The sequence below is a fragment of the Mus caroli genome, unplaced genomic scaffold (assembly GCF_978045245.1).
Source record: "Mus caroli unplaced genomic scaffold, Mus_caroli_1 scaffold_6, whole genome shotgun sequence".
NCBI classification, from domain to species: Eukaryota; Metazoa; Chordata; class Mammalia; order Rodentia; family Muridae; genus Mus; species Mus caroli.
In genome coordinates, this window is record NW_028227261.1 from 35532442 (window position 1) to 35559936 (window position 27495).

The 27495-nt window shown below is 40.5% G+C and overlaps 1 protein-coding gene and 1 pseudogene across 1 annotated transcript; both read left to right on the plus strand.

The window, feature by feature from the left end:
* Positions 1-20365: 20365 nt before the first annotated feature.
* LOC110293687 (protein transport protein Sec61 subunit gamma-like) lies at positions 20366-20791 on the plus strand. The gene is made up of 2 exons (XM_021161556.1): positions 20366-20418; positions 20620-20791. Exons 1-2 carry the CDS (start codon positions 20366-20368, stop codon positions 20789-20791), a joined length of 225 nt encoding a protein of 74 aa, XP_021017215.1.
* Positions 20792-24986: 4195 nt separating this feature from the next.
* Positions 24987-26245, plus strand: LOC110293401 (ubiquitin-ribosomal protein eS31 fusion protein pseudogene; annotated as a pseudogene).
* The last annotated feature ends 1250 nt before the right edge of the window (positions 26246-27495 follow it).

Consider the following 27495-nt stretch of genomic DNA (forward strand, 5'->3'; position numbering starts at 1 on the left):
AAATTAGGGAAACAACATCCTTCCCAATAGTCACAAAAAATATAAAATACCTTGGTGTGACTCTAACTAAGGAAGTGAAAGATCTGTATGACAAGAACTTCAAGTCTCTGAAGAAAGAAATTAAAGAAGATCTCAGAAGATGGAAAGATCTCCCATGCTCATGGATTGGCAGGATCAATATAGTAAAAATGGCTATCTTGCCAAAAGCAATCTACAGATTCAATGCAATCCCCATCAAAACTCCAACTCAATTCTTCACTGAGATAGAAAGGGCAATTTGCAAATTCATCTGGAATAACAAAAAAAAAAAAAAAAAAACCTAGCATAGCAAAAACTCTTCTCAACAATAAAAGAAGCTCTGGAGGAATGCCTAACCTAAAGCTGTACTACGGAGCAATTGTGATTAAAACCTGCATGGTACTGGTACAATGACAGATAGGTCAATGTAATAGAATTGAAGACCCAGAAATGAACCCATACACCTATGGTCACCTGATCTTTGACAAGGGAGCTAAAAACCATCCATGGAAAAAAGACAGCATTTTCAACAAATGTTGCTGGCACAACTGGCGGTTATCATGTAGAAGAATGCGAATTGATCCATTCTTATCTCCTTGTACAAAGCTCAAGTCTAAGTGGATCAAAGAACTCCACTTAAAACCAGAGACAGTGAAACTTATAGAGGAGAAAGTGGGGAAAACCCTCGAAGATATGGGCACAGGGGAAAAATTCCTAAACAAAACATCTATGGCTGTGCTGTAAGATCAAGAATTGACAAATGGGACCTCATAAAATTGCAAAACTTCTGTAGGGCAAAAGATACTGTCAATAAGACAAAAAGGCCACCAACAGATTGGGAAAGAATTTTTACCAATCCTAAATCTGATAGGGGACTAATATCCAATATATACAAAGAGCTCAAAAAGCTGAATTCCAGAAATTCAAATAACCCCATTTAAAAATGGGGTATAGAGCTAAACAAAGAATTCTCAACCGAGGAATGCCGAAGGGCTGGGAATCTCTTGAAAAAATGTTCAACATCCTTAATCATCAGGGAAATGCAAATCAAAATAACCCTGAGATTCCACTTCACAACAGTCAGAATGCCTAGGATCAAAAATTCAGGTGACAGCAGATGCTGGCGAGGATGTGGAGAAAGAGGAACACTCCTCCTTTGCTGGTGGGATTGCAAGCTTGTACAACCACTCTGGAAATCAGTCTGGCGGTTCCTCAGAAAATTGGACATAGTACTACTGGTACATCCAGCAATACCTCTCCTGGGCATATACTCAGAAGATGTTCCAACTGGTAATAAGGACATATGCTCCACTATGTTCATAGCAGCCCTATTTATAATAGCCAGAAGCTAGAAAGAACCCAGATGCCCCTCAACAGAGGAATGGATACAGAAAATGTTGTACATTTACACAATGGAGTACTACTCAGCTATTAAAAACAATGAATTTATGAAATTCTTGGCCAAATGGATGTATCTGGAGGATATCATCCAGAGTGAGGTAACCCAATCACAAAAGAAGTCACTTGATATGCACTCACTGATATGATAAGTGGATATTAGCCCAGAAACCTAGAATACCCAAGATACAACTTCCAAAACACAAGAAAATCAAGAAGGAAGACCAACTCATGGATACTTCATTCCTCCCTAGAATAGTGAATAAAATATCCATGGAAGAAGTTGCAGAGACAAAGTTTGGAGCTATGAGGAAAGGATGGACCATCCAGAGGCTGCCCCCACCCAGGGGTCCATCCCTTAATCAGCCACCAAACACAGACACTATTGCATATGCCAGCAAGATTTTGCTGAAAGGACCCTGATATAGCTGTCTCCTGTGAGGCTTTGCCAGTGCCTGGAAAATACAGAAGTGGATGCTCACAGTCATCTATAGGATGGAATACAGAACCCCCAATGTAGGAGCTAGAGAAAGTACCCAAGAGCTGAAAGGGTCTGCAACCCTATAAGTGGAACAACAATATGAACTAATCAGTACCCCCAGAACTCGTGTCTGTAGCTGCATATGTAGCAGAAGATGGCCTAGTTGGCCATCATTGGAAAGAGAGGCCCCTTGGTCTAACAAACTTTATATGCCCCAGTACAGGGGAATGCCAGGGCCAAGAAGTGGGAGTGAGTGGATAGGGTAGCAGGGCAGAGGGAAGGTGTAGGGGACTTTGGGGATAGCATTTGAAATGTAAATGAAGAAAATATATAATTAAAAAAAAAGAAAAAATATTGTTACTCTGTGATAGGTATTGTGCCTATGCAACTCATCTAAGAATACAAAGCGTAGACCCAGCCCTTCTAATAACTGCCATTACAAACTGTTTAAGATGATTAAGTAACACAAGAGCCAGATAGTAATCTCATGGTTATATTAGATTCTGATTTAATTATAATAAAATGTTTTTTCAATATACTCAAATAGAAATGACTAACAATAGTTAAAAATGTAACAGTTCAGATATACTTTACATAGATGATAGTCTTCAAAAATCAAAAGTCCACAGAATACTTCATTTAAGGCCATTTCATTATTAAAGATCATTTGACTAGAGACATTTCTGCTCCCCTTCTTGATTCAAAGAAGAAATTGAGCATCAGTGGAGTTGCTCCAGTTGTAGCAAGATAGCCACTGGGCAAGAATTGCCTCATTTCATCTACAGTCAAAAATACTGTCCAGAAAAAGAACACACTATGTGAAATAGTCGACTGGTGACTTTGCCAAGACAGGTAAGCAGTCCTTAATAATTCTGCTTTACAAAAGTCTGTCAGATGATCCTGGGCCAGAAGGCTGAAGACTGATACTCCAACATTTTGAGGAATGAGGGACTGTCCAAGTAGTCAGCTGTCTATAAATTGGTTAAGCTTTGAAAGCTATGTTTTATGCTTCCTGTATTTTCAGGTAATATTTAAGTCGTTCTCAGATTTCTGATGGGGTTAAAGACTAGTTATAGTCTCATAATCAACTCAAGTTGTTTAACATTGAGAGTTGATATATATTTGAGAGGATGGTATTCAGATGGTAATACAAGCTAAAACCAGAACATAATTCAGATATAGAATTGTAAGCTTTTTAAGTTAGGATAAATGGTAGAGTGCATTATCTAAATTGGTAATTATGATGGACTGGGTGTTAATGTATCATACTTTTATAATTTACACCTTTTCCTCCTCCATCCTTCTTCCTCCTCCATTCCCTATTCTTCCTTCACTCTCTAAAACCTCCATCCTCACCTTTCCCTTCCACTGCCCAATCACAGGCTCTAGCCTTTATTTAACCAGTTAAAATGGGGGAAAGGTTCACAGGAAATCACCTGAGTATGTGATCAACTGCTCGTTGGGGCAGCCCCTGTTGAGGAAGCAGAATTGACTTTAGAGTACAAACAGTACAAGGGCAACCCACAACATTTACAAAACCAGTCTAGGCTATCACCCTGTCTCAGAAACTAAACAGACTTTGAAATGCTTTGGGAGAAAAAAAAAATGCCAAAGTAAATCTGTCAGTGCCATTGTGGAGCTTTACCTAAGAATGGTGAAACTATAGCTTGGAATGTTTTTACTCAGTTAGGCAGTGGACATGAGTGTCAAAAATGAGCTTGATCCAATGGAAGAGCTAGAGAAAGGACCCAAGGAGCTGAAGGGGTTTGCAACCCCATAGGAGGAACAACAATATGAACCAACCAGTACCCCCCCCCCCCAGAGCTCCCAGGGACTAAACAACAAACCAGAGAGTCTATATGGAGGGACTTAAGGCTCCAGACACATATGTAGCAGAGGATGACCTTGTGGGACATAAATGAGAGAGGCCCTTGGTCTTTTGAAGGTTTGATGCCCCAATGTAGGGGAATGCCAGGACAAGGAATCAGGAGTGGGTGGATTAGTGAGCAGAAGGAGGGAGGATGGGATGGGGGGTTTTGGAGGGGAAATGAGAAAAAGGGATAAAATCTGAAATGTAAATAAAGAAAATATCTAATAATAAAAAATGAAAAACAGAATTAGAGTACTGTAACAAATGCTTTAAATCAAGAACAACTTACATTGTAGCTTGTAGGCAAAATTTTTATAGTTATTATTTATAGTACTACTTACTAATGATTTATGACTAATAAAATTTTATTTTCAACAAAAAATAATAATATTCTAATAGATATCAATGGGTTTACCTGTATATTAAATAAAAATAAAGACAGAACATAGGAAACAAAAGAATAATTTGTGTTCAAATAGAAAAGTATATATTTAATATTACATATAATTAGAATTGATTCAGACCTACTTTGTACCAGATGATTGACTAAATTCTTTATTAGATTGTAAAGTGAAGAAATAAGTTTAATTAAAAAAAAAACAAAGCTCCTATGAACATGAGAAATAAATTTTAAAATTTTTTAAAAAGGAAATGAGCTTGATAAAAATGAAGAATTTCAGGCTCAGCTGTCAACCAACTAGACCAAAATCAGTGTGTTAGTGAGATCAGATGATTTGTAGGCAAAGATAGGTTCTAGAACCACATGGAATACACAGTGAAAAGTGCTGTGAGAAGTTATGGTACTTATAAGGTTATATTATTGGATGTGTGTTATTTGTTGGGTTTCAGACCCAGGACAAGGGGCTGAGGTGCATATTTTACATACCATAGCAGACCTGACTTTCAGTTCTCCTATTCTCACCCTTATTTGACAGAGAACCTGAGACAGGGAGAGATGACTCAACAGTTAAGAACCATGAATTATCTTGCAAAGGACCAGAATTCTGTTCCTAGGACCCACATGGTGGCTTGTAGTTGCTTATAACTCCAGTTACAGGGGATCCCGTGCCCTATTCTGGCCTCTGTGGGCTCCTGCATGCACATGGTGCACATAACTCATGCAGGCAAACATACATATAAATATTTTGGGGGGTTCTAGCAGGGCAGCACAGCTACTTGTATCCACCTGGCCAAAGCCCAATCCTCCTCTATTCCAGGAAGCTCATCCTCTTCGACCAAGTGTGCAGCTTCGGGAGGGACACACATGAGGTAGTGAAGGAGGAAGGGGACACTCACCTAGCCAGCCAGATCAGCCAAATCAACACTGGCGATCAATGGGGTGACAGATATCACAGCCAGATAGCCCTCACATCCCATATAAATATTTTTTAAAAGATAAAATGTGTTGCCTGACAGAGGTGAGCTCAGTTTCTGGTCTGACTAGAGAGCCAACAAAGTGCATTTAACAGCAGGAATGACAAATGGACGATGGTAGGCAATATTTGAAGTGCATGAGATACCACTTCTCTACAAGTTAGCTGAGAGTCATGTTGTGAAAGTAAATAGCAGAAAAAAGCTGAGGGTGTGGGAATGATCAGATAAGTCCTGCAGCTCCAACTCCAGCTGTCAATCTACTGCTGACATTTTTCTCCTGTGAGAATAGAGACTGGGAAGTATTATTTGTTGTTTCTGAGAGTAACATAATTTATGAAAAAGTCAAGCTTGCTTGTATGCTAAAATTAGAAAAGTTGTTCCTCTCCAGTTCTCATCCCTAAGTGATCTATGGTGCTTCTTGTCATTCCCTCTATGTATAGCTGTTCAAAGTATAGCCCTACTCTACTCAGCCTGCCTGCTGTGAACCCCAGGTTTGATAGATTAATCTCCTTTGGAGGTCTGAGCCCTTTCATATTAGCTAAGCAGGATAAATAGCTGAGGATATAGCTCAGTGGTAGAGTTCTTGCCAAGCAAGTTCAAGATCTTGGGCTCAATCCTCGGCACTGAAAGAAAATATGTAATTATATATGTGGGGTGTGTGTGTGTGTGTAAGAGAGAGAGAGAGAGAGAGAGAGAGAGAGAGAGAGAGAGAGAGAGAGAGAGAGAGAGAGAGGATTGATTTAGTCTGAGCCAGTCATGGAAGCACTTTCCATCAATCTGGGAAACAGAAGCAAGCAGATCTCTGTATGTTCAAGGCTAACCTAGACTACATACCAACTTTCAGGCCAGGTCCAGGCTATATAATGACCTTGTTTCAAATAAATCCAAAGCTGATTTAATCTAGAAAAGAATCATAGCTCTGAGAAAGTTATCTAAAAATTAAAATGCCAAGTATTTGGGGTTGTGAGCCTAGCTTTTAAAGGCTAAGACATCCCTCCATGCCAGGAGGTGGTGCCAGCACATGCCTTTAGTCCCAGCACTCAGGAGGCAAAGGTAGAGCTCAAAGTCTGACACCAGCTTTCTCTGCAGATAGCCAGGGCTTCTCAGAGAAGCCTGCCTTGAAATAAAACTAAATAAATAAATATGCCATATCTTTACTATGCATATGTGATTGGTCAGCCTCTGGGTGGGATGTGTTAAATGAGATGTCGCTACTTTCTGGCATCCTGCTAATGGATCTTGGTAGGGAGACTGATATGAGACAGAACACAGATTGAAAGAAAAGTTGTACAAAATTTATATGGAAACCAAAGTGTTACAATGTAAAGGGGATGTTGAATCTGAAACCTGAATCAGAGGTTAGCCAGACAAAGAAAGGGCAATCCTACCACATGCCAACACTTTGTGGTGCAGAGGCTCTATCTGTGATGGGGACAAGAATTTGGAAAAATAAGTCAGGGTGGGAAGAGAGGAAGAGGAGAAGGCTGGGTAGGTATTAGGGTCAAACACTGTGGTGCTCCATAGCCTGTGTTCCGAGTCTGGGTGAGAATGTTGCTTGAAGGAGCTACTGAAAACCATGTGTTGCTTACACCAGTCCTACGGTGGGATAGGGAAGATGACTGAGCAGTCAGGTTGGTAGCTGTGAGTCTGGTACTGTACACCCAGGCTGAAATGCCTCACAGTAATAACCACATCTTCACCGCTGAAAAGTCCAACTTGTAAAAGAGCCAAAAGGGTTGATTAAAGTACTGAATGCTTCTGGATTTATAAGACCATGTAGCTGCATAAATGTCACTATTAGTAACTCCCTTCACCGACATGTGTGCGATGGGTTCTTTGCCTTTTGCTTTTTATTTAAGAATTTCTTGAGAATCTTCAGTTGTTTTTGTGTTTAGACAGGTTTCAACTACATAACCCTGGCTGGCCTGGAACATGTGAGGCTGGTCTCTAACTCACAGAGGTCTGCCTGACTCTGCCCCTGCCCCTGCCTCTCAAGTATTGTAATTAAAGGAGTGCACCACCACACCCTGATATAAGAAAGATCCTTGTCTTGACCTTGAGGAAGTCATGTTATGAATAGCAGGGCTAAATGACAGGAAACTGTGGACAGTATGGTACTTCAGCCTAGAAAAGTCTGGTACCTTTGGCCATACACACACACCCCCCCAAAAAAAAAAAAATTCTGCTCTCAACCTTTAAAGGATAGGAAGTGAATATCTCCTGCATTGAGCCTATACTTTGAATTCTAGTGATCTATGAGACTGACTGGATCCTTGGAAAACTGAGTATCATAAAACTGAATGAAACTTTTATTTGTTGAGTGTTCAAAAAAATTCTAACACTGACAAGTCATACAAAGCACACACATACATAGACACAGCCTGCGGCAGCACATGTATCATTTCACTTAACACATTCAACTGAAGGTTTTCCAAGACAAAATTCCAAGTGCCATCAGATGTGATCTGGCCTTTGACTTCAAGTTATTTCCTACCATTGCTCTCTGCAAACCATCTCACCAAAGCTAGGGACACCAAATTTTGGCCGCACTCTCTCCTTTTCTTACCTTATAAGCCTTTCGTGCCTCTACACCGCCATCAATTCCACACAGGGTTTCAATAAACTGTCTTCAGGTTTTGTGCTACAGCCTTGTAGTCATGGTGTTGATAGAACTCTGTGAAATACAGAGCAGTGGGTGACAATGGAGCAGCCATGGTGGTGCATTATTGGATGACAAAACACAGATACGGGAGTGTGCTCCTCGGAAAGGGTATCCACAGCCCAGCTGTAGGTGAAGAGTGACATTGGAAACCGGATGAACTGCAGAGACTAAAGGACAGCTTCAGATTGTACTTTTATGTACAATCTGACAAGTGTTAAAAACAAAACTGCAGGAACAAAACACAATGACTCCATGAACTCCCCAAAGGAAATTTTACTAAAAGAAAAAAAAATCATAGGGTGGGATTCAAATTAAATAAGAAAACAATACAGTTCTAACCAATAGTGTTTATGCTGGACCTGCAAAGGATTCCCTTAAGTCCAAGGGTAAAATATTTCTGCAAAGCCCAAGATGGATTGTAGTGTGTTAGTTTACCAACCTGGCATACAGCAGCTCACTTTCAGCCACTCTGTATTTTAACCCCCATGTAACAGCACAAGATTACTTATCTCTTCCTCTTTGTCCAAAGAAAATGTCAGAAAAACTGCTGCATATACTCCACACTAAGCAAACCAATTTAAAAAAAATTACTACATAGGTATTTACAAGGAACTTTCTGTGAATTTAGAAACTTTTGAATTCCCACCATTGATAACAACCAACCATAACCCACTGTCTACACTCTCCAGCCAGACGATTTAGAATCTACACTTGAAGTAAATCCTCCTCAGAGTCAAAGACACTGCCTGATCCTGCATTTGACACCAACCCCCAACCAAAACAGGCACCAGAATTAGAATCACAGTAGGAGCTATTTCCAGAACCACAGGCTGATATGGCTCTCTGCGTGCTGGCCTGGCTTTGGTTATTACTGGATGGGCCTGAATGCTTCTCATCTGGCCAACATGCCCATCACACACCCAACATATCCAATCACTGGCCTCCAAACTTCATCTCCCCAACTGTATCACTACCCCGGCTATTTCCCAAGCCAGCTCCACCCCCATCTACTTCTACCAAGCCCACCTAGATTCCCAAAGCCACCTGGGTTACCATCAGATCATCCACTTCCTTCTGATTGTTGCTGTTGTGTTTCAGTTTCGGTTGCTGTCTTAGTCAGGGTTTCTATTCCTGCACAAACATCATGACCAAGAAGCAAGTTGGGGAGGAAAGGGTTTATTCAGTTTACATTTCCACATTGCTGTTCATCACTAAAGGAAGTCAAGACTGGAACTCAAGCAGGTCAGAAAGCAGGAGCTGATGCAGAGGCCATGAAGGGATGTTCCTTGCTGGCTTGCTTCCCCTGGCTTGCTCAGCCTGCTCTCTTATAGAACCAAGATTACCAGCCACAAGGGGCCTTTCCTCCTTGATCACTAATTGAGAAAATGCCTTACAGTTAGATCTCATGGAGGCATTTCCTCAACTGAAGCTCCTTTTTCTGTGATAACTCCAGCGGTGTCAAGTTGACACAAAACTAGCCAGTACAGTTGCATATAGGCTCGCTGATTCCTTTATTTATCTGCATAGCCTTATCTCCTGCAAGTGTAACAAAAGCCCTAGATTGTTCAGGAATGAAGACATCCACCATTTCTCTGTGGAGTGGTCTCCTCTATACAACTCCCAACATGTGTGCCTTTCAAAGGGTCATCTGGGCTTTGCTTAGAATTCGGAAGTTTAAACCCACACCATGAGCAGCAGTCACACATCACTATAATATTACTTCTACTTGGGCTTCACAGTGCATAAGAGGAACAATGTCAAAGCCCTTCGATGGATTGGTTTGAAGATCTTTCTTGACTTGTACCATAAGAACTTCTCAAGTACCAAAAATAGTCTTTAAGATCCTGTTCAGGTCACCAGATCTTTACAGCAAGTGCCTTGACTTTCTGAGTTGTCTCTCCAGCCCCTGGGCTACCATTCTTTAATCATGTCAGGCCAGTGGTAGACCTGTTAGAGTCATATCTCAGGTCTTATCCAGGTTATTCCTGGACCCTGGCTAGAGTGGACCCTGGCTGTGGTCAGTCACTTGTAGACTGTAAGTTAACTTATTAGTCTCTTCTAAATCCTGTTATGGAATATCTACCAAAGAAAACTGCTCAGGCATGGGTTTAAACCAATAGAATGTCTTTCTTGGCCAGAGGTACTGGGTATTCAGAATCCTGGTGTAGTCCCAAGTCTTTCTCAGGGTGAGCTTTTAAGTACAAAAACACACCTGAGGGCTGGTGAGATGGCTCAGTGGGTAAGAGCACCCGACTGCTCTTCCGAAGGTCCAGAGTTCAAATTCCAGCAACCACATGGTGGCTCACAACCATCCGTAACGAGATCTGGCGCCCTCTTCTGGAGTGTCTGAAGACAGCTACAGTGTACTTACATATAATAAATAAATAAATCTTTAAAAAAAAAAAAAAAAAAAAAAAACACCTGAGTTGACATGCTTCAGTTAACAGCACAGGTAGCCAGAAGCAGAACTACAGAAGAAGAAGAAGAAGAAAAAAAAAGGTTAGTACATTTAGAGTCTTTCCCAGAACTGTGGATTAGGACTTTGTTTTTGTTTAAAGGTGGTGCTGTCTATGTGCTGAGTTATATGGCCTGAATGGTACTTCCACCATGCAGTTAATTGTGCTGAGGTCTGTGGGTCTGTCACAAACCCTTCAGTCATTTTGCTCTAAAATAGACACTCCATCTGCTGCAGCAGCATAGACCCGATCCACTCAGGTGCCCTTGGAACTCAAGACACTTACCATCCCCTCTCACCCTGCTGTGAGGACAAGGACTTCTTTATTCCCTTCTCTCTGTTCCTGCTATTTGTCTCTGTCAACTGGAATGGAGAAATCAGAACCTACCATGTCTGTGATTCTATCCTTGTATCTCAGACAATAATTTACCAATGATAGTTATCATAACTGACCCTTCTTTGGTAATATGTTAGCCTTACTTGAGTGAAAATATGAGTAAACAGTTAATTTTTTAAATTTTTATATACAGAATGTTTTGTGTGCCTATTTGTGGTAGTGTATGCAGTGCCCATGGGGACCAGAACAGGGAGTCCTATCCTTTGGAACAATGGGAGTTACAAATGGTTGAAGGCCTGCATGTACACACTGGGAGTGGAAAGCAGGGACTCTGAAGAGGAGCCAGAGCTCTTACACTCTGAACCATCTCTCCAGCTCCCAGCTGACCCTTCTTTATTGTGCCCTTCTTCCTCCTGTTGCAAACTCTTGGACTCTTGCTTGTCTTATCTTGTTTTTTTGGGTTTTTTTTTTAAATGTGGAACACTTTGCAAGTTTGCATGTCATCCTTGGCTGGGGTATGTCCTGTACTGATCACCTCAGTGCTGCCCAAGCAAGCACTCTTGCTATCTTTCTAATCTGGCCTCACACTTTATTCTATTTGTATGTGAACTACCTTAATTCATAAAACCCTTCTGGGGACCTTGCTGTTTAGATAGGTACTAGGCAGGAAATAACTGATCTAATAATGGTATGTAGGTTACTGTGCAGCATGCTACTCTCACAGAACACTGTAGAAAACTGTGTTATTTGCTCTTAATACAATTCTCATGAGGGAGATAAAGTTCCTTTCTGTAAACACATAAGGAAATGAGGCACAAATATGTGAAGAGGCTTATGAACAAGGAACAGGAAGTGAAGGCCATTATGATGAATAACTAATATATGCTAATAAAAATGTTTTAAAGGTGACCCAAAAACAAAGGAATTCAATAAAATAACTTAGAAATAACTATTTTCTACATTTATCAAGTCCCTGCAGGTGTCAGACAGGGAAGCAAACCCAAGGAAGAGGTAAGAATGAAAACCCGATGCAGACTGATTTGTCAACCAATATCAGACTTCAGGAAGTCTAATTCCAGGGAGTTCATTGTCAGCAGATTTAAAACACAGTACAAGTCACCTTGGGCAAAGAGTCGACGGACACCCTCAAGGTCCCAAGAGGACTCTCCACTCAATCTTAGGACCACCAGTGAGTGGAACATAACTTCTGTTCCATTCCAATTGCGCAGGACCTGAGACAGCATTAGGGAAGCACCTTGGCATGGAGTCAGCGGACACCGGCCCCCAAGGACCCTAGAGGACTCTCCACGCAATCTTAGGACCACCGGTGAGTGAAACACAACTTCTGTTCCATTCCAATTGCTCAGGACCTGAGACAGCATTAGGGAAGCAGAAAACCCAGCCTGACCAGGGTCACAAGTTCCTTCTGTCCCTTCCGGTCAGCGTCAGCACTGGGTCACCTGGGTGAGGAGTTGGAGGACACCCCCTAGGTCCCTAGAGGGCATCTTCTGAGCCAGACCCTGTTTCAGGCTCCAGACATCCGGGCACCTTCTCTGCCAGAGGACAGGTGTCCTCCCTGCCTGGGAGGGCTTTGCTGGAGGACCTGGGGAAGCCATCTTGGTTCCCAGATCCCTCCGAGACTAGTCTGCTCAGGTGGGAGTGTGGATTACAGAAGCTAACAGGTTCTGGGACAGGCCCTGTTTCAGGCCTTCATCTTCTGCCAGGAGGCAGGTCCAAATGCCAGCTATCTGTGCACCTTCCCTGCAAGAGAAGAGCTTGCCAGCAGAGAGTGTTCAGACCACTGAAACACAGGAGAGAGTTAGTCTCCCATGTCTGCTGATAGAGGCTAACAGAATCATGGGAGGAATAAACTCTAACCAGAGACAACTATAACAACTAACTCCAGAGATTATCAGATGGCAAAAGGCAAACATAAGAATCTTACTAACAGAAACCAAGACCACTCACCATCATCAGAACACAGCACTCCCACCTCACCCAGTCCTGGGCACCCCAACACACCCAAAAACCTAGACCCGGATTTAAAAGCATATCTCATGATGATGGTAGAGGATGTCAAGAAGGACTTTAATAACTCACTTAAAGAAATACAGGAGAACACTGTTAAAGAGTTACAAGTCCTTAAAGAAAAACAGGAAAACACAACCAAACAGGTAGAAGTCCTTAAAGAAAAACAGGAAAGCACATCCAAACAGATGATGGAAATGAACAAAACCATACTAGACCTAAAAAGGGAAGTAGACACAATAAAGAAAACACAAAGTGAGGCAACCCTGGAGATAGAAAGCCTAGGAAAGAAATCTGGACACATAGATGCCAGCATCAGCAACAGAATACAAGAGATGGAAGAGAGAATCTCAGGTGCAGAAGATTCCATAGAGAACATCGGTACAACAATCAAAGAAAATGCAAAATGCAATAAGATCCTAACTCAAAACATCCAAGAAATCCAGCACACAATGAGAAGACCAAACCTACAGATAAGAGGAGTAGATGATAATGAAGATTTTCAACTTAAAGGGCCTGCAAATATCTTCAACAAAATTATACAAGAAAACTTCCCAAACCTAAAGAAAGAGATGCCCATGAACATACAAGAAGCCTACAGAACCCCAAATAGACTGGACCAGAAAAGAAATTCCTCCAGATACATAATAATCAGAACAACAAATACACTAAATAAAGATAGAATATTAAAAGCAGTAAGGGAAAAAGGTCAAGTAACATATAAAGGCAGGCCTATCAGAATTACACCAGACTTTTCACCAGAGACTATGAAAGAAAGCCAGAAGATCCTGGACAGATGTTATACAGACACTAAGAGAACAAAAATGCCAGCCCAGGCTACTATACGCAGCCAAACTTTCAATTACCATAGATGGAGAAACCAAAGTATTCCATGACAAAATCAAATTCACACATGATCTTTCCACGAATCCAGCCCTTCAAAGGATAATAACAGAAAAAAAAAAAAAAAAAAACAATACAAGGACAGAAACCATGCTCTAGAAAAAGCAAGAAAGTAATCCTTCAACAACCCTAAAAGAAGACAGCCACAAGAACAGAATGCCAACTCTAACAACAAAAATAATAGAAAGCAACAATTACTTTTCCTTAATATCTCTTAATATCAATGGACTCAATTCCCCAATAAAAAGACATAGACTAACAGACTGGCTACACAAACAAGACCCAACTGTTGGAGACCATACTGTGAGAAAAAGCCTTTTCACAGTCTCCCATCCTGACAAGCCAAATAGTCTTGTGCTAAGAGTCGGTTGTCACCCCTTCTCCCTGTTCCCTTCCTGGCACCTGAGGCTGTAAAAGCTGAATTATAGTCCTATCTTCCTTATCTCTTCCTGACTCCCATGACATCCAAGGACATGAGTTACAGGCTGAGCCCTGCCTGACACCCAAGGCTGTTAAGAAGGATGCGAATTCCGGAGATAAGAAGCAGAGTGCCCACCGCCTGGAGCCTGACTTCAGCCCTCATGTCTCCTGATGCCCACTTCTTTGTTCTTTGTTAATTCCCCTTCAATCGCTCCCTATTCCCCTTGATGTATGCTTTAAAACACGGCGTTATAGCCTAATAAACTAAGACCTTGATAGGAATTTTCTTTTATTTTTCTTTTTTTTTTCCTTCCATATTTTTTATTGGGTATTTATTTCAATTACATTTCCAATGCTATCCCAAAAGTCCCCCACACGCTCCTCCACCCACTTCCCTACCCACCCACTCCCACTTCTTGGCCCTGGCATTCCCCTGTACTGAGGCATATAAAGTTTGCATGACCAATGGGACTCTCTTTCCACTGATGGCCGACTAGGCCGTCTTCTGATTCATATGCAGCTAGAGACACGTGCTCCAGGGGGGGTATTGGTTAGTTCATATTGTTGTTCCACCTATATGCTTATAGATCCCTTCAGCTCCTTGAGTACTTTCCCTAGCTCCTCCATTGGGGGCCCTGTGATCCATTCAATAGCTGACTGTGAGCATACACTTCGGTGTTTGCCAGGCCCTGGCATAGTCTCACAAGAGACAGCCATATCTCGGTCCTTTTAGCAAAATCTTGCTAATGTATGCAATGGTGTCAGCATTTGGAAGCTGATTATGGGATGGATCCCCGGATATGACAGTTTCTAGATGGTCTATCTTTTCTTCTCAGCTCCAAACTTTGTCTCTGTAACTCCTTCCATGGGTGTTTTGTTCCCAATTCTAAGAAGGGGCAAAGTGTCCATACTTTGGCCTTCGTTCTTCTTGAGTTTCATGCGTTTAGCAAATTGTATCTTATATCTTGGGTATTCTAAATTTCTGGGCTAATATCCACTTATCAGTGAGTACATATTGTGTGAGTTCTTTTGTGATTGGGTTACCTCACTCAGGGTGATGCCCTCCAGGTCCACCAATTTGCCTAGGAATTTCATAAATTCATTCTTTTTAATAGCTGAGTAGTGCTCCATTGTGTAAATGTACCACATTTTCTGTATCCATTCCTCTGTTGAGGGGCATCTGGGTTCTTTCCAGCTTCTGGCAATTATAAATAAGGCTGCTATGAACATAGTGGAGCATGTGTCCTTCTTACCACTTGGAACATCTTCTGGATATATGCCCAGGAGAGCTATTGCTGGATCCTCCGGTAGTACTATGTCCAATTTTCTGAGGAACCGCCAGACTGATTTCCAGAGTGGTTGTACAAGCTTGCATTCCCACCAACAATGGAGGGGTGTTCCTCTTCCTCCACATCCTCCCCAGCATCTGCTGTCACCTGAATTTTTGATCTTAGCCATTCTGACAGGTGTGAGGTGGAATCTCAGGGTTGTTTTGATTTGCATTTCCTTGATGATTAAGGATGTTGAACATTTTTTCAGGTGCTTCTCAGCCATTCGGTATTCCTCAGGAGAGAATTCTTTGTTTAGCTCTGAGCCCCATTTTTGTAATGGGGTTATTTGATTTTTCTGGAGAGGAATTTTCTATTTGGTCTTCGCTCCTCTTTTCTCTCCCATCCCGTTTTCTCCCAGGTTTGGAGTCCCCCTTGCACTCACGAATAACAGAGTCCCACAGGACAGGCTACCCAACATTTTGATGCTTACAGGAAAACCATCTCAGGGAAAAAGACAGACACTACCTCAGAATGAAAGGATGGAAAACAATTTTCCAAGCGAATGGTCTGAAGAAACAAGCTGGAGTAGCCATTCTAATATCAAATAAAATCGACTTCCAATTCAAAGTTATCACAAAGACAAGGAGAGACACTTCATACTCATCAAAGGTAAAATCCTCCAATAGGAACTCTCAATTCTGAATATCTATGCTCCAAATGCAAGGGCAGCCACATTCATTAAAGAAACTTTAGTAAAGCTCAAGGCACACATTGCACCTCACACAATTATAGTGGGAGACTTCAACACACCACTTTCATCAATGGAAAGATCGTGGAAACAGAAACTAAACAGGGACACAGTGAAATTAACAGAAGTTATGAAACAAATGGATTTAACAGATATCTACAGAAAATTATATCCTAAAACAAAAGGATATACCTTCTTATCAACACCCCATGGTACCTTCTCCAAAAATGACCATATAATTGGTCACAAAAAAAGCCTCAACAGATACAAAAATATTGAAATTGTCCCATGCATCCTATCAGATCACCATGGACTAAGGCTGATCTTCAATAACAACATAAATAATAGAAAGCCAACATTCACATGGAAACTGAACAACACTCTTCTCAATGATACCTTGGTCACGGAAGGAATAAAGAAAGAAATTAAAGACTTTTTAGAGTTTAATGAAAATGAAGTCACAACATACCCAAACTTATGGGACACGATGAAAGCATTTCTAAGAGGAAAACTCATAGCTCTGAGTGTCTCCAAAAAGAAACTAGAGAGAGCACACACTAGCAGTTTGACAACACATCTAAAAGCTCTAGAACAAAAGGAAGCAAATTCACCCAAGAGTAGACTGCAGGAAATAATCAAACTCAGGGGCGAAATCAACCAAGCAGAAACAAGAAGAACTATTCAAAGAATCAACCAAACCAGCAGCTGGTGCTTTGAGAAAATCAACAAGATAGATAAACCCTTAGCCAAACTCACTAGAGGGCACAGGGACAGTATCCTAATTAACAAAATCAGAAATGAAAAGGGAGACATAACAACAGATCCTGAAGAAATCCAAAACACCATCAGATCCTTCTACAAAAGGCTATACTCAACAAAACTGGAAAACCTGGATGAAATGGACAAATTTCTAGACAGATACCAGGTACCAAAGTTAAATCAGGATCAGGTTAATGATCTAAACAGTCCTTTATCCCCTAAAGATATAGAAGCAGTCATTAATAGTCTCCCAATCAAAATAAGCCCAGGACCAGATGGGTTTAGTGCAGAGTTCTATCAGACCTTCAAAGAAGATCTAATTCCAGTTCTTCACAAACTATTCCACAAAATAGAAGCAGAAGGTACTCTACCCAATTCATTCTATGAAGCCACAATTACTCTGATACCTAAACCACAGAAAGATCCAACAAAAAATAGAGAACTTCAGACCAATTTCCCTTATGAATATCAATGCAAAAATCCTCAATAAAATTCTCACTAACTGAATCCAAGAACATATCAAAACAATTATCCATCCTGATCAAGTAGGTTTCATTCAAGGGATGCAGGAATGGTTTAATATACGGAAATCCATCAATTTAATCCACTATATAAACAAAAAGACAAAAATCACATGATCATCTCATTAGATGCAGAGAAAGCATTTGACAAAATCCAACACCCGTTCATGATAAAAGTCTTGGAAAGATCAGGAATTCAAGGCCCATACCTAAACATGATAAAACCAATCTACAGCAAACCAGTAGCCAACATCAAAGTAAATGGTGAGAAGCTGGAAGCATTCCCACTAAAATCAGGGACTAGACAAGGCTGCCCACTTTCTCCCTACCTATTCAACATTGTACTTGAAGTCCTAGCCAGAGCAATTGGACAACAAAAGGAGATCAAGGGGATACAAATTGGAAAGGAAGAAGTAAGAATATCACTATTTGCAGATGATATGATAGTATATATAAGTGACCCTAAAAATTCCACCAGAGAACTCCTAAACCTGATAAACAGCTTCAATGAAGTAGCTGGATATAAAATTAACTCAAACAAGTCAATGGCCTTTCTCTACACAAAATATAAACAGACTAAGAAAGAAATTAGGAAAACAACACCCTTCTCAATAGTCACAAATAATATAAAAGACCATGGCATGACTCTAACTAAGGAAGTGAAAGATCTGTATGACAACAGCTTCAAGTATCTGAAGAAAGAAATTAAAGAAGATCTCAGAAGATGGAAAGACCTCCCATGTTCATGGATTGGCAGGATCAATATTACTATTTTGTAATAATATTGTAATGGCTATCTTGCCAAAAGCAATCTACAGATTCAATGCAATCCCCATCAAAATTCCAACTCAACTCTTCAACAAATTAGAAAGGGCAATCTGCAAATTCATCTGGAATAACAAAAAACCTAGGATAACAAAAACTCTTCTCAAGGATAAAAGAACCTCTGGTGGAATCACCATGCCTGACCTCAAGCTGTACTACAGAGCAATTGTGATAAAAACTGCATGGTACTGGTACAATGACAGACAGATAGGTCAATGTAATAGAATTGAAGACCCAGAAATGAACCCACACACCTATGGTCACCTGATCTTTGACAAGGAAACTAAAACCATCCAGTGGAAAAAGCATTTTCAACAAATGGTTCTGGCACAACTGGCGGTTAACATGTAGAAGAATGTGAATTGATCCATTCCTATCTCCTTGTACTAAGGTCAAATCTAAGTGGATCAAAGAACTCCACTTAAAACCAGAGACAGACACTAGGCAGTGGTGGTGCATGCCTTTAATCCCGGAACTTGGGTGGCAGAGCCAGGTGGATTTCTGAGTTCGAGGCCAGCCTGGTCTACAGAGTGAGTTCCAGGGCAGCCAGGGCTACACAGAGAAACCCTGTCTTGAAAAACAAAACCAGAGACAGTGAAACTTATAGAGGAGAAAGTGGGGGAAAGCCTCGAAGATATGGGCACAGGGGGAAAATTCCTGAATAGAACAGCAATGGCTTGTGCTATAAGATGGAGAATCGATAAATGGGACCTCATAAAATTGCAAAGCTTCTGTAAGGCAAAAGACACCGTCAATAAGACAAAAAGGCCACCAACAGATTGGGAAAGGATCTTTACCTATCCTAAATCAGATAGGGGACTAATATCCAATATATATAAAGAACTGAAGAAGGTGGACTCCAGAAAATCAAATAACCCCATTAAAAAAATGGGGCTCAGAGCTAAACAAAGAATTCTCATCTGAGGAATATGGAATGGCTGAGAAGCACCTGAAAAATTGTTCAGCATTCTTAATCATCAGGGAAATGCAAATCAAAATAACCCTGACATTCCACCTCACACCTGTCAGAATGGCTAAGATCAAAGATGCTGGTGAGGATGTGGAGAAAGAGGAACACTCCTCCATTGTTGGTGGGATTGCAAGCTTGTACAACCACTCTGGAAATCAGTCTGGTGGTTCCTCCGAAAATTGGACATTGTACTACCGGAGGATCCAGCAATAGCTCTCCTGGGCATATATCCAGAAGATGTTCCAAGTGGTAAGAAGGACACATGCTCCACTATGTTCATCTCAGCCTTGTTTATAATAGCCAAAAGCTGGAAAGAACCCAGATGCCCCTCAACAGAGGAATGGATACAGAAAATGTGGTACATTTACATAATGGAGCACTACTCAGCTATTAAAAAGAATGAATTTATGAAATTCCTAGGCAAATTGGTGGACCTGGAGGGCATCACCCTGAGTGAGGTAACCCAATCACAAAAGAACTCACACAATATGTACTCACTGATAAGTGGATATTAGCCCAGAAATTTAGAATACCCAAGATATAAGATACAATTTGCTAAACGCATGAAACTCAAGAAGAACGAAGGCCAAAGTATGGACACTTTGCCCCTTCTTAGAATTGGGAACAAAACACCCATGGAAGGAGTTACAGAGACAAAGTTTGGAGCTGAGAAGAAAAGATAGACCATCTAGAAACTGTCATATCCGGGGATCCATCCCATAGTCAGCTTCCAAACGCTGACACCATTGCATACACTAGCAAGATTTTTCTGAAAGGACCCTGATATAGCTGTCTCTTGTGAGACTATGCCGGGGCCTGGCAAACACCGAAGTGTATGCTCACAGTCAGCTATTGGATGGATCACAGGGCCCCCAATGGAGAAGCTGGAGAAAGTAACCAAGGAGCTAAAGGGATCTGCAACCGTATAGGTGGAACAACATTATGAACTAACCAGTACCCCGGAGCTCTTGACTCTAGCTGCATATGTATCAAAAGATGGCCTAGTCAGCCATCACTGGAAAGAGAATCCCATTGGTTGTGCAAACTTTATATGCCTCAGTACAGGGGAACGCCAGGGCCAAGAAGTGGGAGTGGAGGGGTAGTGGAGTGGGGGATAGGGTATGGGACTTTTGGGATAGCACTGGAAATGTAAATGAAGAAAATACCTAATTAAAAATAACACAGTACAATTCGGGGAAAGGTTTCCAGGAAACAATGAGTCAAATCACAGGTACACAATAACCTTAAGATGTAACTACATAGAAACTCTTTTACATCGCTCCTAAGCTACTTGTCTCTGCCCTTCAAACCACCATCCCATAAACATGGATCAGGCAATGCAGTTTGTTGAGCCAAGTCAGCAGTTTTTGGGCTTTTTGTTTTGTTTTTTAAAGATTTATTTTGCCTTTTATATATGTGAGTACACTGTCACTGTCTTCAAACACACCAGAAGAGGGAATCAGACCTCATTACAGATGGTTGTGAGTCACCATGTGGTTGCTCAGAATTGAACTCAGGTTCTCTGGAAGAGCAAACAGTGCTCTTAACCTCTGAGCCATCTCTCCAACCCCCAAGTCAGCAATTTGTTAAAGGGCTCAATTCGACTGGTTGAAAGATACACCAAAACCAATAGAAAAGAATTCCAGAAGATTGCCATGGCCACAGCGATAGGATTTGCTATCATGGAATTCATTGGCTTCTTTGTGAAACTGATCCATATCCCTATTAATAACATTATTGTGGGTGGCTGAGTCCTTTTCCTCATGGGATGAGTGAACCAGTGAGGGGGTGACAAGCACATGAAGTGAAATGTTGCCTGGATGCTCTGTGGTTTTGTTTCTTTCCTCCTTCCTATGAGGTTTTCTATTTCTAAATTAAAATAATTTCAAAATAAACTCTCTTTCCATAACAAAAAGAAACTCCTTTACAAGGTACATGTGACCATGAGGGTGGGTTCTATAGCTAAAGGGCCTAGAATCAAGTACATGTATGTGGTTTCTGACCAATAGCGTAGAAGTCAGCAGGCCATAATGTACTTATGACATCCACCCTAAGGGTGGATAAAGGTCTAGGGAGGAAAGAATCTGGAATATCCATTCTGGGAAGTTTAGGTGAGGTCTGCCTCCACAGACAGCAAAAAAATCACCAGGTCATGAACAAAATCCACTCCCAGCCTTCTGTGCATAGAAAAAAAGGTATTTTATCTCCTTCATTGAGAAGAGGCTCCTGTGTGTTCAACATTCCTGGTTTTCCTTAATGCTTTGTACAAGGACCTCTGTGTGCCCAACATCTCCTCCCTTCTAATTTTATTTTTAAAGAAAAAATAGTTGCCATAATAGAGGCCAAGGTTGAATGCTTTGCCTCTCTAGCTTGTCTAATTACTACAGGCAAGCACAAGAGAATTGTAAGAATAACCATCAGAGGACTGAAGACAGGCAAAAGCCATTCTCTATCTCTATAATTCTTCCATCTATATAATTTCTGCTAATATTTTGTTGTGAACAAAATAGATGTAATACAGACTATTCCACATAAACCTTTATAATTGTCCTTAACATGACAAAACAAAATCATACTGTCTCCTACCAGAGGTGTATCATATGTCTTCTATCACAGGTCTATCATATGTCTCTTATTGTTGGAGACCATACCGTGAGAAAGTAAGCCTTTCACAGTTTCCCACCCTAATAAGCCAATGCCCTTGTGTTAAGGAGCCGGTCGCCTCCTCCTCCCTATCCCTTCCTGGCACCTAAGACCCTAAAAGTTTGAATTATAGTCCCCTCTTACTTATCTCTTCCTGACTCCCAATACTTCCAAGGACCTGAGCTATGTGCTGAGCCCACCTTGACACCCAGGGCTGTTAAGGAGGAATCTACATTCCGGAGATAAGACTCAGGATGCCTCCCGCCTGCAGTCAGAATTCGGCCTTCATGTCCCCAGATGCCTACTTCTTTGTTCTTTATTAATTCCCCCTCAGCCCCTCCCTATTTTCTCTCACTGTGTGCTTATAATCAGGCTCCTAGCCTTCATTAAACAGACCTTGACAACTCTTTGCTTGGTCTCGCTTCTTTTTCCTGCCCTTTCTCTTTCAGGTTTGCAGTCCCCCTCCTGCTGGACGGGACATCCTATCATAGGTCTATCATGTGTCTTCTACCACAGGTGTGTCATACTATCATAGATGCATCTTTTTTTTTAATCCCCCTGTCAAAAGGCATTTGGATTCTGCATTTATAACAATTATCATGCTACACAATCATAACATAACATAAGCATAACAGTATCATTTTTAGGTTAGTCCTTGTTGTTTCCTCAAAGTCTTTGCTTAATGAGTCCTGATGTTATCAGCTGATAATCTCTTGGGACATCATCTCTTGATGGATTTGTCATCTGCCTTCAGATGTTTAATTTATCTATTTTGTTGTGAGCAAAACAGATATAATACAGCCTATTCCACATAAACCTTTATAAGAGTCCTTACTTAGCCTGACAAATAGTTCTTTGGGCGTTCTCTGGATGTCCTGGTCAGATGATTTATAGCTGTCATTTGTACAGGGCTCTCTGGATGTCCTGGTCGAATGCATCAGATCAGGCACCATCTGGCACTTTTGTTTATTTTTTGAAAAACACAAGCATAGTGTTGTAGAAATTATTTAATCCCTACCCAGAGTTTCTATCCAGCCTTTGACTATTTAATTCGAAGATAAAACACACACACAATTGTAGGCATAAAGTTTTTGCAACTACTTTTAATAAGGGTTCAACCTCTCCTCTATCCCACCACTAAGCAGAGGCAGTGGAAGAGAAAAGTTATTAGGATTTCAGGCGTTTGCTATATCCAACCATCCTTTCACCTGTGTCTGCTTCAGGAAAACAGTCTTCCACATGTTTGCATTAGCAAGGCATCCTTTCAACTGTGCACCCCAGCAAAACATCATTTGACATAACTAACTTTCCAAAGAACTAGAAGTTTTTACTTCACACAATCTTTATATTTAGAATAAGCCATAATTAGCGCTAGAACTGGGCAGATATCTACCCTCTCTGTGCGATTAGAATCTACTTTTCTATGATAACCCTGAATGATTACTTACTACTTACTATGTTTCATCTGGGCTGCTCTTAACTCCAATCAGCCAGTCCCCAGGGCCATATTTTTATGGCTCACCTAACCCAAGGCAGCTTCTCCTTCTTCCTCCACCTTCTTCTTCCTCATGGTTCTCCTCCTCCAACCCCAAGCTCAGGAAACCTAAACCCCACCTATGTCTCTTCTGCCCAGATATTGGCTGTTGGAATCTTTATTCACCAATCAAAAATAACTTGGGGATAGAATCACTTGAGTTTGTGTACAAACTCCATGTCTTGGGGGCCCACATTTAGCATTACAATAGACTTCATCTAGATGTTAGAACATCCATCAGTCTCTTTCTTTTTATCTAGCATTTACTTTAGATTGTGTTTCCGTCAGGGAAAATGTTTCTGGGCAGCAGAAAAATCATTATCCTTTAAAATGAAAACATTAATTTAAAGTTAGCATACTTAAATAGAATGTGAGGATATAGGTAATGAAAATACCCCTATTTATTTATTCACTCACTCATTCTTTTATTTGTTTATTTGTTTATTTATTTATTTTGGTTTTTTTCGAGACAGGGTTTCTCTGTATTATCCTGGAACTCACTTTGTAGACCAGGCTGGCCTCGAACTCAGAAAACCGCCTGCCTCTGCTTTTGCCTCCCAAGTGCTGGGATTAAAGGCATGCGCCACCATCGCATTTAATAATTTATTTTTTAATTTGCCAATTAAGTCTGATTGTCATTCCACAATAACTTAATCCTGTGTATAGTAAGGGATTTTAGTAACTTTAATACTAAAATTTCTCAAATCATTTACTAGCATAAGTAGGACCATTATTATTTTTTAGTTGTAATGGGTCCTAGAAAGGAAATGTATAAAGAACTATCTGGCAAAGTTAGGTTTCAGATATGATACAATGGTGTTTCACTGGAGTTTCCTGGCCCTGTGCTATGCCTGGAGCTATGTTGTGTGACTAACTAGGGAGAGGCATTGTGTATGCCTGTGGTGCACTTTGAGCTCAGATCACTATGTACCTGATAACTAGAGAGAGTCTGAGACATCTCCATATTTTCAGATGTTAAGCCAACATCCATTCACTACTAACTATGCATTAGAAGTTTGGAACACTGTTTAAAATTTGTCTTTATGCTATATAAAACAATGCCTTTAATAAAGGGTAAGCTCTTGGGAGCAAACTTTTACTTTCTCCCTTGCCACAATCTGACCTTTTATCAGACCAAGGAAGAGCATAAAATGAAAAACCAAACAACATCCATTTAACTAACAATGATCATTAACTTTTAAAGATTTAAACTTAAGGATTTTAAGATTTGGTATCTTTAAAATTTAGAACAATTTTAATTGTGAGCTTAAGAAGTGTGAATATGCTTTGAATATGCTTGGCCCAGGGAGTGGCACTATTAGGAGGTGTGGCCTTGTTGGAATAGGTGTGGCTTTGTTGAAGGAAGTGTGTCACTGTGGGCATGGGCTTTAAGAACCTCATTCTGGCTGCCTGGAAGCCAGTCTTCTCCTAGCAGCCTTCAGAAAAAGAGGTGGAACTCTCAGCTCCTCCAGTCCCATATCTGCCTAGACACTGCCATGCTCCCACCTTGATGATAATGAACTGTATCGCTGAACCTGTAAACCAACCCCAATTAAACATTGTCCTTATAAGAGTTGCTTTGGTCATGGTGTCTGTTCACAGCAGTAAAACCCTAACTAAGACAAGAAGACCAAAAAAAAAAAAAAAAAACAAAAAAGACAAACAAAAACAAAAACAAAACTAGGTAACAGGCTATTTAGAAGTGCCTAAGAAATAATCATAGAAAATCCTGAAGTACAAAATAATTGGTGTTTTTTTTTCATGCAAGCATGAATGTACCACTTTAGCTGATACTGTAAAGGAAATACAGTTGTGAGCAATACCAAAGCATGACTGTCCTGGAAGAAGAACTTCTTAGAAGGTTTTGGTTTTTACTACATTTTGTAGGCAGTTTGATGTAGCAGATTCTCAAGTTGTACCAAAAATAATTTTAGCTAAAGCTTTAAAATAAATCTAATCCATATTGATTGTCTTTTTTGTTTGATTCCTTTTGTCTGCTAAGGAAATTTAAGAAACATAAAATTATGTTAGGATTTTTTTTTTGTCTTCATAAAATCCAAAAAAAAGATTTCTTAAAAACTTCCTTGATTCCAATTTACTTCCATTCTTTTAAGTCCATCCCAAGTCTGTTCACATTATGTTTTGGTTTTTTTTTGGGTTTTTTTTTTTTTTGTTTTGTTTTTTTTTTGTTTTTGAGACAGGGTTTCTCTGTGTAGCCCTGGTTGTCCTGGAACTCACTCTGTAGACCAGGCTGGCCTCGAACTCAGAAATTCACCTGCCTCTGCCTCCCAAGTGCTTATGTTTTTTACATTTGTTGTTATGTTGTACAAAAATATAAATTTAAAAATGAAGTAATACAAGATATTTTGCTAATATTGCTAGCATATTGGATGGATGCATAATGTGACCAGGCAACATTTATAAAGCATACCTGGGGGTCCTTCGGCCAGGAGACACCACCAGCAATGCTCTGCTCTTCCTTTCCGATCCACCATCATGGGTGGAGCCGCCGCCACAATGCAGATTTTTGTATAGACCCTTAGTGGCGGGGGGAGGGGGGGGAAGCGGGGACGCGGGGGGGTGGGGACCATCACGCTCGAGGTTGAGCCCTCGGACACTATAGAAAATGTAAGGTCAAGATCCAGGATAAGGAAGGACTTGCTCCTGATCAGCAGAGGCTGATCTTTGCTGGTAAGCAGCTAAAAAGATGAACGATGGCCGTACTTTGTCTGACTACAACATTCAAAAGGAGCCTACCCTTCATCTTGTGTTGAGACTTCGTGGTGGTGCTAAGAAAAGGAAGAAGTCTTACACCACTCCCAAGAAGAACAAGCATAATAGGAAGAAGGTTAAGTTGGCTGTGCTAAAATACTATAAGGTGGATGAAAATGGCAAAATTAGCCGACTTCGTCGAGAGTGTCCTTCTGATGAGTGTGGTGCTGGAGTTTCCATGAGTAGCCACTCTGACAGGCATTACTGTGGCAAGTGTTGTCTGACTGACTGCTTCAACAAACCAGAAGACAAGTAGCTGTGCATGAGTTAACAAAAAGAAGGAACTCATAAATAAAAAAAGAAAAGAAAAGCTTACCTGGTTTTAAACAAACTTTGCTTTTAGTTACTTGCTTTAGACTTAACCTTGAAAACATATATAGAAGGCCAAAGCTTTTTTTTTTTTTGTACTTAGTATGACTACAAAGTTAGTTCTGAGCACATTAAAGAATTTGATCATTTATAAGGTAATAGACCATTAATTTGCATGTCTTAATTATTTTTAACAGTTCACAGGTTAATAATTTTTATGATTAGGCTTTTATAGTTTTAGACGTATACCTTTAATTTTTGTTAACATAAGTATACCTTCATAACCTTAGGAATTTATCATTATAATAAAATTCATACTAATTCAAAAATATCTTGGAGACATGTTGTTGCCTCCTTAATCTAGAAAGAGGATATAATAATAAACAGAGGGCTTGAGGAACCTGCCTGACTCTATTTTGAAGCAGGGGCCATGATGCTGTATTGTTAAGAATAAGTTTCCATTTACTATAAGAGCTGAGTTGCTGTTTTGAGTTTGTTTCCTGGAGCTGGACCTGCCTCAACACATGACCTTGACTTATTTTTGAGGACACTCTTCCTGTCCTTGACCCTCCCTGACCCTATCTTACCCTCCCTAATAACATGTTGACCACAGTGTTTGTTTGTTTTCCCTGAATTGCCTTATTGCTCCATTGTCTCTCTTCTGAAACCTGCTTTACAACTATTTGTGATTTTTCTCCTTAAAAGGGGCCCAAGAAATGGATTCCTAGCTGCTCTCTTTAATCTGCCTTAGGAGGCAGTTGCTGGCCAGCTCTTAGGTGCACCCGAATAAAATCAAGCTTGCTTCAAATTTGGCTCTAATTATGGTAGGGGCTGTGTTCTTGCCCAGTGGGATTAACAGGTTCATTATGATTAAGAAGTTTTATAGGTGCTGCCTTTTATCAATAATATCCACAGCTGTTCCTGGCTTTCCTCCTATAAAGATTTTTCCTGCTAGTGTTTTCTAGAGATGGAGATGCCAGCATACAGTATTGCTGTCATGTTTCAATAAGATTAGATCTATCTGTCTATCTATCTATCTATCTATCTATCTATCTATCTATCTATCTATCCATCTATTATTTTTAAAGCGAGGAAACTGGGCTGCAGGAGTGCATTAAGCCTTGAGACGTGCCCTAAGAAATAAAAACCTCAGGAATGGAAAAGTTTTGGTTCCCCAGGGAAGCAGACTGGGCTGCT